At 51.1% G+C, this 18,407-nt stretch overlaps 1 protein-coding gene across 5 annotated transcripts in view; it reads left to right on the forward strand.

Moving 5' to 3' along the window:
* Positions 1-17,419, forward strand: part of SUGP2 (SURP and G-patch domain containing 2) — a 33,151-nt gene extending 15,732 nt beyond the window's left edge. For 4 of the 5 annotated variants that reach the window (XM_063109476.1, XM_063109473.1, XM_063109475.1 and 1 more), the window contains exons 5-11: positions 1,277-1,764; positions 2,755-2,866; positions 7,766-8,280; positions 10,175-10,236; positions 13,678-13,814; positions 14,394-14,514; positions 17,180-17,419. In XM_063109476.1, coding sequence (XP_062965546.1) covers positions 1,277-1,764; positions 2,755-2,866; positions 7,766-8,280; positions 10,175-10,236; positions 13,678-13,814; positions 14,394-14,514 — 1,435 coding nt within the window. In that variant the 3' untranslated portion in view covers positions 17,180-17,419. Of the gene's footprint in view, positions 1-1,276; positions 1,765-2,754; positions 2,867-7,765; positions 8,281-10,174; positions 10,237-13,677; positions 13,815-14,393; positions 14,515-15,094; positions 15,197-17,179 lie in introns of all 5 variants that reach the window. The other variant, XR_010024575.1, reaches the window with a different exon arrangement.
* Positions 17,420-18,407: the final 988 nt, after the last annotated feature.

Below are 18,407 nucleotides of genomic sequence, written 5' to 3' on the forward strand. Positions count from 1 at the left end.
ATATTCCCAAATTATTCGTTCTTCTTTAACACAAACTGAAATTGAACATTCACAAAAGTCTGTTACATATGAGATCACAGAGAAAATTGCAGCACATCCAGAGATAGAAAACTCAGGTGGGCCATGTTATGCAGTGCGGAAAACTAGAAACCAGCGACAACCAAAACAAAACAGGCTTCTAAATAACGTTTGAGAATCAGAACTGAAATCAGAAACAGTTTAGAAGGAAGTAGCAGGGAGAACACTACATGCCAGAGGTGGCTGTAACAGCATTGGGGAGAAAAAGTGTGACTTCTGGGGCATTTATTAGGAATAAGGAATGGAGATAAAAAGCATTCGACTTGTGAAGCTAGAAGGAAAATGATGAAAAAGTCTAAAGACGCTAGAAGGGGAAGGATTGACAGAGATGAAAGAAGATGCTAATGAAATGGAAATGAAGTAAATAATGCTCTTTGAAAAAATTTAGACACATTAGAAAAAGAAAAAAAAGTTTTACATTAAAAAACAAAAAAAGAAAAAAATGTATACACATATAAGTAACATGAAAATCCCCCTGCACATCCCTTTCTATCCCATTCCCCAGCGCCAATTCTTAAGTTTGCCTCATAGTCTTTCAATCTGTTTGAAAAAAGCAAATATACATGGACATGGGTATGCACACAGAGCAGTTTCAGATGATACATATTGGTGGAGGTCTTCTGTAGCTTTCTGTTTTCACTTCCCATGTTGTGTTAGTACTGTGGCTGAGCCTTGTCTTTTCTGTACTGTTCTCATCATTAGGACTGTTTCGTGTGATTTCATGGCAGGGGCACAGGCTCCCCTGTCAGTGTTCTCTTCTAGGTCCCATCACACCTGCCTCGATGAAGCAGTTGCAAGCTCACTGAGTGCTCAGCCTGCCTGGGCCATTTGAAGGGTGTCACTTCTGCCTGCCAGGGTGCTGGTAGCAGCCCCGCAGCCCCCGTGGCTCCAGGGTGACTGGTTTGTGTTGCAAGGCCACCCTGAGCTCCAAGCCTCCTCATGGGTGCTGATGAGGGAAATTGAGGAGGAACTCAACCTCTACTCACTCAAAGCTCCTGATTGCCGTGCGATCACTTTGGGCTGGAGAGTCCTGGGCCTGGCTCTGGGTCCTCAGCAGAGCCAGAAGGAGCTTCTCAGACAACAGAGGACAGTGGGAGGCCACCATAAAGAAACGGTTTACAGAAATGTGTTTGCAGCAATGATTTGGTACACGGTGGTGTTGTCACAAATGTCCTGCTGTGCCTGTTTTGTTACATAGGTTTTTGTCTGATGAAAGTAGCCTGGAGTATAAATATTACAAGCTGAAGTTGGCAGAGATGCAGCGGTTGAGCCAGACCTGGCAGGGAGCCGATCAGAAGCCAACCTCGGCCGAGTGTGCAGTGCGGGCTATGCTGTACGCCCGGGCAGTCCGCAACCTCAAGAAGAGACTTCTTCCAGGACAGCGGCGGGGGCTCCTCCGTGCTCATGGGCTCCGGGGCTGGAAGGCGAGGAGAGCAACCATCGGCACCCAGACCCTCCTCTCCTCAGGCACACGGCTGAGACACCACGGCCAGCAGCCTCCAGGCTCCTCACAGGCAAAGCTGTCCCTGCCAGATGGAAGCGATGCTGGCAAGAACTGCCCACCAGACCCAGCTGGACCCTCTGCTCAGGACCCCAGCCCAGAAGCCTCAGGCCCATCCCCCAGGGCAGCAGTAGCGGACGCCTCCGAAACCCCTCAGACCTCCTCTCCCTGCCCATCTGCTGACGGTGGGTGCTCACTCCTGTCCCCACTCCTCTGGGCCCCAGTCCCCACTCTCCCTTCTCCAGAGGTCTCTCCACAGGCAAGGATGGTGTCTCAGCAGTCTGGGCAAGGTGGCGTGCAGTAGCTATAGGGACTAGCCAGGATGGGCACACGTGGAGGTGTCATCTCTTGCTTCCCCAAGAGGGCTGCATACAAGTCCTGTTGCCCTCTCCTCCTCTCCTGAGGGGGAGCTGACACAAGGTGCTGCAGCGCCTCTGTGCTCCCCAACAGGGTCGTGTTGCTGGGGTGGCCAGCACAAGTGTGTGCATGTGCTTGGGATCCCATTTCTTACTCTCCTTACTTCATTGTGGCATTCCCTAGGGCTGTCTTTCTTCCTTCTGTCTTCTCTTCTCCAAGGTCTCTGTAGATCTCCTAAGGGTTAGCTGACCTGCACAGCTTCTTCTGAGTTTACCAGCTTCACCCCTTCTGCTTCTCTGGGTCCCCTTAAGCTGTTACCTCCTCCCTGTCAATGGGCCTGCTCTCTGACCGTGCTCCACTGAACACTAGTCAGGAACGTAGGGTCAGACACGTCTCCACACCTACTGCACTGTGTAGCTGTTGCTCTGTTGCGAGCCACTCCAGCCTGTGGCTTAGAACAAGAGGTGACCCATAGTGCTTCAAGTCTGCTGACAACAGGGCATCTGCTGAGCTGGGGCTGTCGGCTGGGGTGGTGGAGGTGACTGGGCCATGTGCCTGTCACCCCCGAGCAGTCAGCTCAGTCTTGTTCACCTCGAGGCCTGGGCTTGGAACTGATAATTGGCACTTCTGCCTCTTCTGTCAGCCTATGCAAGTCCCAGGGCCAGCTCTGATTGAAGGGGGGAAGACAGTCTGCCTCTTGCTGGACAGAGCTGCAGAGTCATGTGGTGAAGGGCGAAACTGCAGGGAGGGGTGTGCACAATGTTCACACAGGAAGCGGCAGCTCAGAAGCAACACATGACATGTTCTTTGTTTTGTAGTTGACATGAAGACAATGGAGACTGCAGAGAAACTGGCCAGATTTGTTGCTCAGGTGGGACCAGAAATTGAACAATTCAGCATAGAAAACAGCACCGATAACCCTGACCTGTGGTACGTACCCCCACATCTGATCACATCCTTTTGATGTGAATGTGTTCACCCAACACGTGTATTCTGAGAGCCTGCCAGGCAGCCTAGCCAGTGCTGTCCTGCCCCGGGGATACACCAGGGATAAGTCGTGACTCCAACTGAACTAGGGCCGTGAGGGAGAAGCGTCTGTTCTAGGGGACCAGGGGGACCTTCCCTCATTTGGGGAATCAGGAGAAGCCCCCTGGAGGGATGTTTAATCTGCATCCAAAGGCCAAGTTGCAATCAGCCAAGGATAGTGGGGGAGAGGTGAGGATTTGCTGCCCGTGGAGTGACAGTTGGCCTTTGTCCAGCTCTGGGCAACAGGCACTGACACATAGCCATGGCATGGCACCCGTACCCTCTCCATCCTGAGATGGGGGTCAGCTCAAAAGCACACAGTCCACAGGTGACAGAACCAGGGTGGGATCCCCCTCTGCCTCTGGGGTTCTTCCAAGGAGCCATGTGGAGGTGCCTCCTTCAGAGGGAGGCTGCCTGGGGGCCATGTGTTCCCATCATTTAGCCATAACTGTGCTGGGGGGCTCAGTTCCCAGCTTGCTGGAGAGTCGTGCTTTAGTCTAGTTAACAATACTGTTGAGGGCCGGCCCCGTGGCTCACTCGGGAGAGTGCAGCATTGGTAGCGCCGAGGCTGTGGGTTTGGATCCTATATAGGGATAGCCTATATAGGATCCTATATAGGGATAGCTCACTGGCTGAACGTGGTGCAGACCACACTGTGCCAAGGGTTGCGATCCCTTTATTGGTCAACCCCCCCCCCAAAAAAAAACCAAAAAAACAATACTGTTGAAAACTTACATTTGTCAGAGTGTTTATGGGCTCCAGTGGTGTCGAAGCATCTCTTCCATTCGATTGGGACCTGCATGGGCTGAATACCACCCTCTTCCACAGCCTTAGCCCCTGACTGGGTCCTGCTCCAGGTTGCCTCCTGATCCGTGTGAGACTCAGGCCTGCTGCATGGGGCACTGACTGCTTTGTGGGTGGGAGGCCTGGCCAGGTTCATATCCTGGTTCTTCATTCTCCAGGCACTGGTGACCTCAGGGGCTACTGGGCCCTGCAGACTTCAGAGTCGGGCCTGCCTGCCGTGGGTGGAACCTCACTTCACCACAGGGAAACTGGGGCATTTCATCAGTCCTTTCTTCTTCTTTCAATGAAAACTACAGTTTGAAAGAGAACTTTGCATTATCCTAGGCACTTGGGCTCTGCTAGGGTTTTGGGTGACTCCTCACCCTCTATGATGGCTTTTTCTGAGCAGTGTTCCTTGGAATGCTCTGTCCTCTCCTTCCTCAGAGGGAGAATCCTGGATCCTACCACAACATTGGGCAGGGTGATGGACACTATCCAGCTGTGCTCGTAAACAGGCCAAGATGGTTTTGTGTTCTTTGTGCTCCTAGAAAGATTATACCTCAAATGTGCTCGAGTTCCCTAGGTTAATTCATTTTGTAGGTGTGGTTCTCAGATTCTCATATAGTCAATTTCATTTGTGTCCGCTGATATTTAGTTTTCGTGCTTTTTCTCCCTATCTTTTTAAATTTAATTTTTAAGTATAGCAGTTGCATTGTTCTAAAGTGGAAATTATAAAAGGTGAACTCAGAGGAGTCTCACCTTCGTGCTTATGCCTCCACCCATCAACAGGAATCCATTTTCTCTCATTTCTTGTGTGTGCGTATATATATTTCTCCCTTATTTCTTATACAAAAAGTAGCCTTCTATATATATTATTCTCTTTTGCGCCTTGCTTGTTTCCCTTAACAACATATAGGAAACCATCAACTTCCTGTTCTCACCTCTACCCTTGTTCTTTTGTATATAGCTGAGTTGGTGGCATTCAAGTTGCCCTCATGAATACTGCTGCATCGAATGGCTTCATGCACAATGGCTTTGTGTTAATGAAGGGAATCTCCAGGTATCTGCAGCAAGAGGGATTCTTGGACCCAAGTGTAATGCCAACGTGGTTTTGTTAGATAATGCACATTCCCCTCCCTGAGGGACTCTGCCCAGCAGTGCAGGGTGTGTGTCCCCACTCCTCTCCCCGTTTGGCATGATTTGAGTAACTAGAAAGGGTGAGAAACTTCTACTTTTCTCAGTGGGTTTTAGTTTGTGTTTTTCTTATAAGTGAAGTGGAATATCTTTTCATGTACTTATATTTATGTGTCTTTTGTATATCTTTCCATAAACTGTTCATATCATTTGCTCTTTTAAAAAAAAAGTTTTATTGAGGTATGATTGACATGCCATAAACTGCACATATTTGTTCAATGGGTTTTAACGTACATCTGCACCTGTGAAACCATCACTGCAGTTGAGGTAGTGAACACATCCACAGCTCCAAATGTTTCCTTGGGCCCTTTGTCCTCCCTTCCTCCTGCCCACTCCCACCTCCCAGGGCAGTGCCCATCAGCCCTCTATCACTACACGTTAGTTTGCACTCTCTAGAAATGCACATCGATGAAATCGTGCAGTGTGTGCTCTTGTTTTGCCTGGCTTCTAACCCAGCATAACATTCGCAGTCTCCATGGTATTACCTGTACTGATGCTTGTTCCTTTCTGCTGCATCGTATGGCTGGATCACTGTCTCTTCATCCCTTCGGTCGTTTATGGAATTTGAGGTGATTCCAGTTGGCGCCATCACAAGCAGAGCTGTTGTGAGCATTTGTGTAAAGTCTCGCATGGATGCCTGCTTTCATTTCTTTTGGGTAAATACCAGGCAGAGGAAAAGCTGGCATAGGCAATGGGTGCATGTTGAATTTTTGAAGAAACTGCCAAACTGTCTTCAAAAACAGCTGCACCAGTTTGCATTCCCAGCAGCGTGGTTAGGAGTCCAGTTCCTCCCTCCTCGTCGATACTTGGTGTTGTCAGTCTCCTAATGTTGGCTGTCCCCGTCTGTGGTGCAAGCCAGGGGTGGGGTGGGGGGGGGCATCCTCTCTGGATCTCAGTGGTGTTGCTCTGAGGTCCAATTCTACTTAACGTCTTTCCAAGTGTCTGTGCTTTCCGTATTTCTTTAGCAACGTGTCTATGTAGATCTTCTGTCCAATTTTTTATTGGGTGGTTCATTTAGTTATTAATGAATTTTGAGAGTTTTATTGGATATTCTTGGTACAAGTCCTTTATCAGATATGTGATTTGCAGATATTTTCTCTCATTCTGTGACTTGTCTTTTTATTCTAGCAGTGTCTTTTGGATGGCAGAAGTTCTTAATCTTTGCCCTTTTCTCTATTGTGTTTTTGGACTTTTTCTTTGTTGCTTTTTAAGGTATTTCTTCTACTTTGCCTTTTAACTTTCACATTGATTATGGTATGTTTTGCAAGTAGAAGTGTTTTATGTCATCAGATATATTAACTTTTTCTTTTATTGAACCTGGATATCAAGTCATAGAAAGAATTTCCCCAAACTCAGTGAATTAGTCCATTTCTGTTGCTTATGACAGAAGACCTGAATCTGGGTAATTTGTAAAGAAATAAAATTTATTTCTTATACTTTTGGAGGCAGTTCAGGGGGTACATCTGGTGAGGGCTTTTTTCTGGGTCTCCCTCACTCGTTCTCATAAGTTCATCAGAACCACGCACGTGATAACTCATTACTCCATGAATGGATTAACCCATTCAGGAGGGTACAGTCCTAACAATCCAATCACTTCTTAAAGGCCCCATCTTTCAAATATCATAATTGGATTTCCCACCCTCTTAACACTATTACAGTGGGGATCAAGTTTCCAACACAAGAACTTTTGGGGAACACATTTGACCCATAGCACTCAGCTTTTGTATTTTCTTCTAGAATTTGTATGGTTTTATCTTATATGTTTAGATCCATAATCTATGTAGGTATTATTCAAGTGCAGAGGACATACAGATGGATCTAAGTTTGATATTTTTCTAGAAATTTGTCCAGTTGTTCCAACACTATTCCTTTTCTGCAGTGGTTTGAGAGGCCCCTTCATCAGACAGCTTCTGGTCTTTTTATTCTGTCCTCTTAGTCTGCCTTACGTACTTGCTACCCTGTTCTAACTCTAGAACTTTTAATGCACCTTGTGGTATTCGATGGGGCTGGAATCCCTTGTTGATCTTGTTTAGGATTTTCCCACGTACACCTGCATGTTTATTTTTCTTTATGAACTTTAGAATCATCTTGTCCTGATCCAGAAAAAAATTGTTTTATGGGGCTATGTTTATACATGAACTAGGGGAGAATTGGCACCTTTGTGAGGTTGAATTACCCTATTCTAGAACAAGCGCTCTTTCCTTTGGTCCAAGTGGAGTTTTGTGCCTTTTAAGTTTCTTATAGCAGCCCCACAGCAATGGTTAGGGGTCAAAGAGGCCTCATTGCCATAGCTGCAGTGCCTGTTGCAGGGCAGAGGTTTCTGCAGGGCATGAGCCCTCCTCTGGGGACACCTCCCAGCTCTGTGGTGCTCGGGTTCCAGCAGGAGCTGTGCAACGTCTCCTGGCATATCTCCACATGTCTCCTACCTGGAAATGTGAGAGGAACCAGAGAATCAAAATGGGCACACGGAGGCCCAGAGAGGCTGGTGAAGTCACCAGAAAGGGTGAGGTGGAGCCCAGGTTGGGTCTCTGGCTGCAAGGTTAGAGCTCATTCCTGCACATTCCCTGGTCGTCCCCTGTACCTTGTTCCTCCAACTTCCTCCCCAAAAGGCTGTGAGGCCTCTTTGTTTCTGGTTCCTCAGTTAAATTACTAGTGTTCCTCAAATGTTCTGTCTCACTGAGAAGCTGCACCATCTACCAGAGCTGCGCAGGTTGTTCATTCCATCGTCCCACCCCAGCTTCAGTGGATCTGTCCCAGGCAGTTTCAGCAAACAAAAATGTGTAGAGATACTCCCTAGTTAACCAGTGTATTTCATCTGTGTCCCAGGTTTCTACATGACCAAAATAGTTCAGCTTTCAAATTCTATCGAAAGAAAGTGTTTGAACTGTGTCCATCCATTTGTTTCACATCATCTCCACTCAACCTCCCCACGGGTGGCGATTCTCAGGAGAGCCCCGTGGACCATGTGGAAGGGGAAAGGGACTTGGAGGACGAGTTCCCTCAGCAGGAGGCTGAGCTCAGGAGCCCAGAGTTGATGCCTGAGGAGGACGAGGATGATGAGGACGAGGACGATGAGGATGAGGAGGGGAGAGAGGAGGCCTCTGCTCATGGAGGGACCTCCAGGCCAGGAGGAGGGGACGGCAAGTCTGAGGGCTCTGAGGGCAGCCCTCCTGACGACGGCCTCCCCGGCGAGGCTGCCGAGGACGACCTGGCTGGAATGCCCACCCTGTCACAGGCCTCTTCTGGCACCTGCTTCCCCCGGAAGAGGATCAGCAGCAAGTCACTGAAGGTCGGCATGATTCCGGCTCCCAAGAGGGTGTGTCTCATCCAGGAGCCAAAAGGTGAGTGTCACCCATCAGCACGGCTGCCCCAGCCGTGGGGTTGGCAGGCCGTGGAAGGCAGCAGAGACAGGTAGAGACATTGGCTGGCTGTTTTTGAAGAATTTGCTGATCCTTGGCTTTAGCTTAGCCCCAGGATTGGCCCTGTTACCCTTCCTGTCTCAGATTATACCCGTCAACCTTCCTAGTGACCTCGGGACTCTGGTAGGACAGTACCTCCCCAAAATCCCACTAGGGTCCCAGGCAGAGAATTAGCAAGTCTGCAGGTGGGTGTGCCCCAAAGTGGCCAGCACAGCATGGGGTTTTTAATCTAAAGTAGTTCTAGCAGTTTTGACATCACTCCAGAATGTCAGTGCCTCTCCCAGTTGGTCTGAAGTTGTCTCTCTGAGGAGATACTTCTTTGCTAGTCTGGCTTCCAGTGCTCTGCGTGCTGCGGGTGTTTCCATTACTGCCTGGGTTCCGACAGGGAGCCTCGACCATGAAGGGGATGGGTCTAGGTTATCTTGAGGGTGGACAGCCTTCTGAACCTCCAAAGGTCCAGGGTAGTGGTAACGTGCTTTGTGTCTTGACAGTGAGGTGGGAAGACACTGGGGGAGGGGACGGTAGGCTCTGTTCTGTGCTATGCCTGCCTTGGCCATGGGAAGCAGTCTCCTGCTCTCTTGTAGGGAGGATCAGGGTTCTTGAGGTACAGTTTACCAGCAATGCAGTGCACCCTTTTCAAGTGGACAGTTTGAGCAGTTTTGGCAGATGTGCATAGCCAATAACCCACCAGTACAGCAGAGCTGAAGCCTGTTGTTCCCAGAAAGTACCTCTTGTCCCTTTGTGGTCCCCTCCCCAACCCAGCCCCAGCAACCACTGACTCTTTCCTGGCCCTGTGGTTCTGCCTTTTGTAGACTGTCAGTAAGTGGAATTGTGTTGCACATGTTTTTTTGGTGGATCAGCTGTGGCCCAGGTTATCCTAGTGTCCCCCATGCCTGTCCAAAAGATCTCTGCATGGTCAGGCCCAGGCGTGCTTCTTGTATGGAGCTGATGCTGCAAAACCTGTGTGTGAGGTTGTTGCAGGAATGGTCCCCATCCTGTGACAGCGTAAAGAGTTATCTGTGTGTTCTATCGTTGAGACAGTCACATTCACAGGCGACAGCGTCTTCACAGTTTCTCCTGCTTTGGAAGGGTCCTCGTGGGTTGTGTTTGGAAACCTTGGTGTTGCAGTGGATTACTAACTGTTCCACTGTAACCCCTTTGTCCTTCCAAACTTCTTGTAGTTGTGACTAGAATGTCAGAATGCTTGTTACATATGTCCTTCTTGGGGGAAAGCAGAATTCTTTGTTTGGAAGCTCTCAGTTCTTTGATCAGGTGGTTGATGAGACAAAACCAGATCTTCTGATCTCCCCTTCATTATTATATATATATATATATCTATATATATATATATAATAATGTGATTTGATGCTCTTTATGAGAAGAATGGCTGTTTTTTCCTGGAAAGTTCTGGGTGGACTTTAGTTCTTTACCAGTGGAATAGTTGCGGATAAACTGGAAGGGCACGGAGTTGCGAATAGTTCATTTGTTGAGTCAAAATATATTCCTGTGGTCATGGAAAGTAATCCACGTATCAAGTCCTTTGTTATAAATGTGGGGTAGGTTTGAGTAGAGTAGACTTTCCCAAAGGGAGGCACCTCTCCGGGGAGCCCTTCACTGCTGATTCCAGGTGTGGTTAGCCTCTGCGCTTGCTCCGTGGGTCTCAGCCATTGTTGAAAGATGCGAAGTACCCTCAGGTGGGGCACCCTCTCGCCTCAGAGGTGCCATTAGCCAAATCTCTGCAACACCTTCAGTCTCTCTCTAAGAAATCTGCGGAAAGTGCATGTATGTGCATGTGTATCTTTCTTTTGTCTTCCAGTTCATGAACCAGTTCGAATCGCCTATGACAGGCCTCGGGGTCGTCCCATGTCCAAAAAGAAGGTAAGCGTAACCACTTTTAAGTCCTCCCTCAAGATGTACTTGGTCAGAATTTGTTGGAGTTTTAAAGGACACTACACCTTGTGATTAAGTTGTACTCATACTTAGAACTGAGGTGTTAATGGACAAAACACAATGGAGTCTTTTCTCTTGGGAGACTTTGGGTTTTTTGTTTTTGTTTTTGTAGCCGGCTGGTTCTGGGATCTGAACCCTTGACTTTGGTGTTACAAGGATGCGCTCTAACCAACCAATCTAACCGGCCAGCCCTCAGGAGGCTTTTTAATACTATTGTTCCTTTTGTCTAAAGCATAGGAGGGCAGTAATTAGTCCATTGAACAGATGGTTGAGGCCTGATATGTGCAGTGGGATTTGAGAAGTGAGCTTGGCCAGTGAGAATGTCTTGGCCATTGAGAAATTCAAGCTGCTAAAACTATATTTGCTTTATTAATGTTGGTATCTTCCACACAGAGGCAGTCCTGGCTCAGCAGGAGACCTCTGTGGCAGGCAGGGGTCGGGGAGTGAGGAGGACTGTAAACTGGTGTCAGCACTGCAGCCCCTCCTCCGAGGGAGGCCCTCGGGGACCTGTAGTAGGGGTTTGGGCAGAAGACATGGCCACTCTGGTGGAGAGCAGCCTGTGGAATGGAGGCCAGGCACAGTGGGGGACCAGGAGGAGGCTTCGACTTAGGACAGTTTGGACTAGGGCATGGGGAGGCAATGAGAAGGGGTGAAGGTGGAGTCGGTGGGACTCGCTGGTGTGCTGTGTGTGGGAGTCGGCCTGGGCAGGTAGCAGGACAGAGCTGCCATTCGCTGGCATTGGGGGCAGGTTGTTGGCAGGAAGTGGGAGTGTACTCCAGATGGCTGGGTGGTGGGGGCAGGGGCACATTGTGGGGGCAGGTGAGGTCACATGTGGAGAGACTGCAGGTCCTCTGTGGTCAGGAAGCTGGGTGAGGTCACTGTTTTGGCATTGGGCAGTGGGGACAGTGAGGAAAGCCATGGTGGATCAGACCCCTTCTGAGCGCCCTGGTTGCCACAGGGAGAGGGACCTTCCTGTGTCCAAAGCTCTTGGTCCTGACTGGTGTGGGGGGGTTTAAACTAGGCTGGCGCCTGGTGCCCATTTGTGCGGTATAGATGAGGGCATAGCCCTGTGAGGGGCCACTGGGCCATGGAGCTGGGCACAGCTGGATTTGAGCTTGGCCTTGCTGCTTAGCAGTTCTCTGACCTTGGCATGTAACCCCAGGCCTTGGCTTTGTGTCTGTAAAGTGGGAGCTACCCTGCAGGTAGTAGGTACCTTGAGGATTAAACAGCCCGGTACCTGGCGGGTATCCTTAGGTGGGGAGAGGGCCACAGTGACTGCCGCTTGGAGACCATGCCTGCAGCTCTCGTCTGTGCACACCTCTGTCCAGCCCCCCGGGGAACAGTATTCCTCTAGCTTTCCAGGAAAGTGGATATGTTGACCAACACAAATTGAATGTTCACGAGTTTCTGTACAGGCAGAGCCAACCCCTGTCCCTCTTGCTGCACGTGGGTAGCTTGCTCAAAGGCATGTAGGACTGCCGTTTGGGGGCCATGGCCAGCCTTTGCCCTGCTGTCTCCACCCTCTCTCCCAGGGTCCAGGCCACATGTGGCTCCCAGGAGGCCCTGACAAATACCCCCTTTCTCATCCCAGCTGGCAGTTTCTGCCTCCTCTGTCCTCCAAGCCACTTCCTGGTGGCGAGGAGCCTCACAGTGCCTGTGGCTCCTGCCTGGTATTCTCTGCAGAGATGTCTTTCCAGTGCTCTTTGTCCCCTGTTCCTGTCCCAGCTAGCAGCATAGCTCCTCCTTTCCTGCCTCCCCCCATTAACCGCCCTGCAGAGGGAGTTGTGTGCACACCACCTTGTGCGGGTGTCAAGGGGCTGCCTGTTTTAACTCATGCACACACACATGCATGCATGCACATACATATGCATGCACACGTGCATACTTCTTTGGACCTCGGGGTGCCGTACTTCTTGTGGATGAGCTCCCAGCACCTTTCTTGGTTTTGTCCCTTTTTGGTGAGAACACGGGCGCCAAGGGGCCCAGACCCTCCTTGTGGGAGTACGTGCTCTCTCTGGCCACCAACCCACCCTCCCTCCTGACTTGAGGTCCTGTGCTCTTCTCCCTTCTCCTTTTCCTCTCCCGCCCCCAGTGGAAGGGTGCTGGGTCCCCCAGGCCCAGCCTTTTCCACCTTGTCTCCTCTGAGGTCCTTTGTCCCCTTGGCTCTGACTCTTACCTCTGTTCCAGGGATGGCCTGAGTATTTCTCCACACACCCTGACATTTGGGAAGGTCTTTCCTAGGCACGTTGGTGCAGGTGGCAAGTGGTGACCTGTTGTTGGCTCTCAACTTGTGAGGCCTGCAGGACATGATGGGACAGGTTGCTGAGCTGCAGAAGACAGGCCGCCCCCCAGGCCCTGTGCTCACAGTGCTTAGCACGTCCACTTTCCTCTGGTTCCACACCCAGGGTGGTCCAGCCCTTTCCTAGCTGCTCCAACAATTGTACCCAGTTCAGACCCTCTTGGCCACCCCAGCACCAGCCACCTTGATTTTTCTCAGGACCAACAAGGGAGGTCATGCTGTGCAGATCCCACCTGGCCGCCTTCCTTCCTTCCTCCCTGCCTCACTCTCAAGAGCATGTGAGGCCTGCACAGTCTCCCCTGGTAGTTCAGTAAATGTCTTAAAGATACACGGGGCAGGGTCCAGAGCTGCCTGGCTAGATTCCCTCACATGGGGTGCTCATGAATATTCATGAGTGAGCAGAAATTTCTTTTGCTTAAGCTATGCAGGCTCCTCCCACAGAGGCCGGGCTTTTAACCTGTCTGTCCCCAGATCTCCATCCAGTGGCCCAGAGGGTGCCGAGCCTCCCCTCAACCACAGGATGTTCCCAGGCCCCTTCACCTGCTCTCGGTAAGGGCTGCTCTGTGCTAGGCATGAACCCCAGCGTCCAGGTAGAGCCCGGTCCCTGGGACAGAGAGACAGACAGGGAAGGGGGCCAGAGAGTGAATGAAGGGGGCAGGGGGACAAAGTGGGCTCTGCTAGCCGATTCTCACCCACTGCCTGTCTGGCCTATCCCGCAGTACTGCCTCTAGGCTCGGGCCTCTTCCTACTGGACCCAGGACCTGCCATCCCCTTATGAAGTTTTCGTCACAGTCTTAGCACCTGGGTTGCAGTGGGGCCTGTAAAACAGGACCAAGAGCTGGATGCCAGGTTCTGGCCTGTGGGATAATCTCAGGCCAGTGACTCTGACCTTTGGAAGTCCCACCCCACTTGGGGATGTTGCAGGGAACTGGGGAGGTGACCGGAGTTTGAACCTGAGCATGTGGGGAGTCAGGAGGGCATTTTGGGTAGGGCCAGGCCCAGCCCAGGGTGACCCCCTGCTCCCAGCACTTCCCTGCACCTCATGAGCCCAGCTTCTTCTCTTTCCCCAGAAACCCAAGGACTTTGAATTCGCCCAGCAAAAGCTGACTGACAAGAACCTGGGTTTCCAGATGCTGCAGAAGATGGGCTGGAAGGAGGGCCATGGCCTGGGCTCCCGTGGGAAGGGCATCCGGGAGCCCGTCAGCGTGTACGCAGCAGGCACTCGTGGCCAGGGTGGGCAGGCGGGACTCTGGCCCTGAGTCCTCTGACCCTGAGTCCTCTGACCTGATTCTTGGATCCCTCAGGCGGAAGATGGCTGAAAGCTGGCAGTTGGGTTTTTTTAAACAAAAGGAGCCTTCAGATGAGAAGCTGATCATTTACATGTGTGCTTGGTAGACTATTTAACCAGCCTGTGGCTCTGGCCATCTCGGGCACATTTATTATCATCCGGCATGAAAGAGGAGTGGTGTTTCTGAGTAGTTGCAGGCCTAGAACCACTTTTTTCTGGGAACCCATAAGCCGGCCAGCCAGGGTAGGACAGCACAGGCCCAGAGTGTGTCAGACCCTGCTAGTAACATCCAGCTGACAGTTCCTTTCAAACTGAGCATAACCCCCACTTGGTAAGACATCCTGCTGCTCTCCCGCCCCATGAGTGAGTGCCCTTGTTTTCCATTGTGACCCAGGTCTTGGTTTTCACCTGCTGCAGATGTCTCTCGGGTCCCGCGTCCTGTCCTGGTGGCTGGGCGCTGGGCTCAGGTGCACAGCTCACTCTCCATTTCCTCCTCAGGGGAACTTCCTCGGAAGGGGAGGGGCTGGGCGCCGATGGGCAGGAGCACAAAGAAGACACATTTGACGTGTTCCGACAGCGGATGATGCAGATGTACAGACACAAACGGGCCAGCAAATAGGTACGTGCAGAGCCAGGGCACGAGCACTCTGCCCACGCCACCGTCCTGGTGTGCCAGCCATTGCCCCCAGAACTTGATGTGCCCCACTCCCCTGAAAACAAACATGAAGATGCCACCAAAAAATCACAAGAATCACAAAAGTCACAAAATGGAAACCAAAGGGTCTTTGGATGTGGATGTGCCCCACTTCTTACCTTCCAGGTGTGCTGAAGGGAGCGAGCCTCGCACTCACGAGCGCAGCGGCCTCACGGGCCTCTCCTGGCCGCTCCCGTGGAAACAGGCCGCCTCCAGTTCCTCTCTTGCTCAAGTTTCTCTCTCAGATGCCGCCACCTACCACATAACGTGACCAGTAGACAGACTGTTCCCTAGTCAGGAGTGGCCCTGCCGTTCATGCACGTGTACGGGCAAGTGTGGAAGCTACACCGCAGAGGATGGCAGTTGGCCATGTCCCTTTCTGAGGGTCTTCAAATCCTTTTTCTTCTGCAGAGCCTGAGGCCTATAAATGTCCTCATCTTTCCACTCTTTTTAGTTGCCCTTTTCACCCATAATTTTTGAACAAAATCGTTCTCTTCCTGAATAGATCAGAACCACTGATGAGAAAGATAAGCCCTGAAGCAGCAATGCCTCCTAAAACATCACCCCCGCCCTGGATCTGCCTGGAGCAGTGCCCGAGCATGGCCTGGTGTGTACACGAAAACAGACGTCTCTGCAGTCCCTGGGGCTGAGGTCTCCCTGGCTTTTCTTTCTCTTAAAGAAAAACAGAACGCACATTTTCAGTCTGCTTTTGCCTTTCCTCTCTCTTCCACGTGCTTTGAGCAGGAGGTCCCCTCCACGTCCGTCTTGGTTCCTCTTCAGAAGGTGGTGCTGCCCCCAGAAAGCACCTGGGCCTGTCGGTGCTGAGGAAGCAGTTCCTGCGGCTGGTTCTCCAGTCTGTGGGGTCATTGCTCTCCAGAAGTGCTCTGTTAGCAGACAAGATGCAGAAATGATTGCAGATTATGTTTTTCCATTGTTCTTCAGAATTTATACTGGGGATACAAATTGCTAATTGCCAAGTCTGTACTCTGGCACCAAAGCACTGCATCTCCCTGAATGTGGAGATACTTGACTTGGTGAATGTGGTATTAATGGTGTCTCATCTCTTAAATACATCTCTTGGGATTAATGAAATTTTAGCAACAGTATGATATATAGCTCTATTCAGTGGGGAGTAACCGTGTTTAAACAGATGAACTTTTCCCATATTTGCATGTTTCTTTAGAATCCACAAGGAAAGCAAATGACAGTTCAGTTTTTTTTAAGCCACACATGGAGTCTCCACTACAAAGTGGTGGGGGTTATAAATGCTCCAAGACTCTTCCCTTTTTTGCATGTGCGGCAGTGCAAAGACTTGTCATCGGACAGCCTTTGTGAAGAGCAGGAAGGCTGTTCCTGGTGGGGCTCCACAGCTATTGGCTCTTTGAGGGCATGTGATTGCGCCTTGAGGACCCCCCAGCTGCTTCTTTCTATGTGCAGAATTCTCAGGCTGCGGGAATGTCAGCCCTTCTTCGTAAAGTAGTAGTGCTCAAGTTTTGAGTAAGTGGTAAAATCCGGAAATCTTGGGGTCCTTCTGGCACTGCAAGGTGGAGGGACACCACAGTGGTTAGGGTGTCAGTCGGAGAATTGAGCAACTTAGCGGGAATGCTGCTTTTATTGGCTGTCAAGAAATCCTTGCTTTCTTAAAGCCACAGACCTCCTGGGCTGTGGTACCAGCTCCTCAGATTCTGTCTGGTCTGTCCAGCCCCACTTCACCTCCCAGGGCCTGTTTCTCTTCATTCAGATGCAGCCCTTGGGGCTCTGCTTGCTTCTGGTTGATTCTGTTGCTTTGGCAACTAGCAGATCTTTATGGCCAAGGGGGTGCTGGAGGTTCCAGCACTAAGGATGGGTCTCAGCCCAACCCTCAAGCCAGCCTGTGGGGGTGGGGCTGAAACTGGTTTGGGGGAACCATAGGTATGGGGTTCATCTTCTGCTCCTTTCTTTCCTGACCCAACAGCTTCCATGTTGCCCGTGGGTCAGGTGAACGGATGGTACTCAGGATGGAACCTCGGTCTGTCATGGCCTCTCAGGGTACCCATTGGCCCTGAGTGGAGTGCATATTCTCAGCACAGAGCTTTTTCTCTCCAGCTCAGCTCTGACCATCGTGTGCACCTTATCCTGGCATGTTCATTCTTGACTTTCTTCACTTATATTTACTACAAAGTAAAACACTTGAGGAATTCCTGCTGTGTGGGCACTGACCCCCACAACCTCCTGCCTCTCCTCCTGGAGACATCCCTGTTTGAGCTGAGGTTGCTTCTATGAGCCTTTGGCAGACATCAAAGGGAGCAGCTACTTCTTAAGCCTACAGGGTCCCATAAACACTCAAGGGACCCTTTGATTGTGGGTTCAACATTGAGGCAGTGAAGGTGTCCCGGAGAGCTGGGGAGCATGGGGTGTGTCTTTGTGCCAGATGGGGACGAGATGCTGCTGGCCCTCCATGTCCTTCCCCCCACCCCACCCCCTCACCCTTCTTTAATCAAGGCTGCCCTTGCTCTCCAGCAAAGACCGCTCTGCAGCGAACGTTGCGTGCAAGCGTGACGTGCAGTTGCACGGCCTTGTCAGAGTCACAGTGTCTTTTCTGTCATTTTAGTTCCAGGGTCTCTTCCGCGAGGACGACAGGCATCCGGAAAGTGCTAACTCGCCACTTTGGGTGCTTACTGTCTCTGGCTTGTTTCCATCACTGGAAATCACATAGAGAGTTTTAGTGGTTTTGGTCCTTGGTGAAACCTAGAAGATGTTTGTGATGTTACAAATGAAAGTTTTTGTTTGTTTAAGAAATTGTGAATGTTGTTAATCATTTAGCAGTTGCAATAAATGTAGAGGAAACCCAGTTTTCCATGGTCTCCACTGATGTGTTTTTAGAATCAGACCAGTCAGCAGCACATGGTAGATGGCAGCATGGACCTAGAATCAGATGATCTGCCGCCTCCACCGTGCCTGGCACTCTTCCTCCAGCCTCTCATGACTGGCTCACCCCAGCTGGGGGCCTAGGGGATGCCAGGGAGCTGGTAGTGATCCCAGCCAAGCACAGTGGGGAGGGCAGTTCCAGGGGGTTCGGGGGGAAGGACTACTGAGTACAGAAACCTGCCTTTCAGAGGGTGTCAGGATGGGGGGAGCCCCACTCCAGCTGCCCACAACTCACCTACCTACCCCCCAAGGCTGCCAGAGTGAAACCAAGGCCACCTGGGCCTCCCCGTGACTAGGGAGTGGCCTTTGGGGCCTCCTCAAAGATCCCTGCTGTCCCCATGTGCTGCTGGGCCTGCGTCTGCTACCTCCACTAACAGCCCCTGGGCCCTTCAGATGAGGAGCAAGCCGGGCATCCATGGGACTGCAGGGGCCTCCACCTGAGCACACGTGACAAGGAGGGGCGGGGCTGCAGGGAGGAGGCTGGTGCTGTGGGCAGGTCAGGGAGACAGTCGAGAGACAGACCCCTTAGGGAGCTGACGCAGGACGCCAAGCCTCCCTCCACTCCACTGTGTCCTGGAGGACACTTAGGAGTTGCAGTGACCTTTTTGACCAATAATGGGATCTGTTGCCACCAAAGACCCTTCCAAATGTTTACCTTCATCCTAGGATGCCTGACCTCCAGTGTCAGTGCCACTCCCTGTGAAGCTCACCTGGGATAAGCAGCAGTTGGAAATTTGATCTCCAGCAGCCCCCTATCTCCTGTTACTACCACCCTGGGGCTGGTGACAGTGGCTTAGGGGTGAGGGTCTCCATCCACTGTGGCTTTGACCTCAGACAGGTCACTAGACCTCGGGCCTCAGTTTCCCTTCTGCAAATGGAAGGATTTCTTCCCATTTGGAAAGTAGAATTTC

This window comes from Cynocephalus volans, chromosome 10 (genome assembly GCF_027409185.1).
Source record: "Cynocephalus volans isolate mCynVol1 chromosome 10, mCynVol1.pri, whole genome shotgun sequence".
Lineage (NCBI taxonomy): Eukaryota > Metazoa > Chordata > Mammalia > Dermoptera > Cynocephalidae > Cynocephalus > Cynocephalus volans.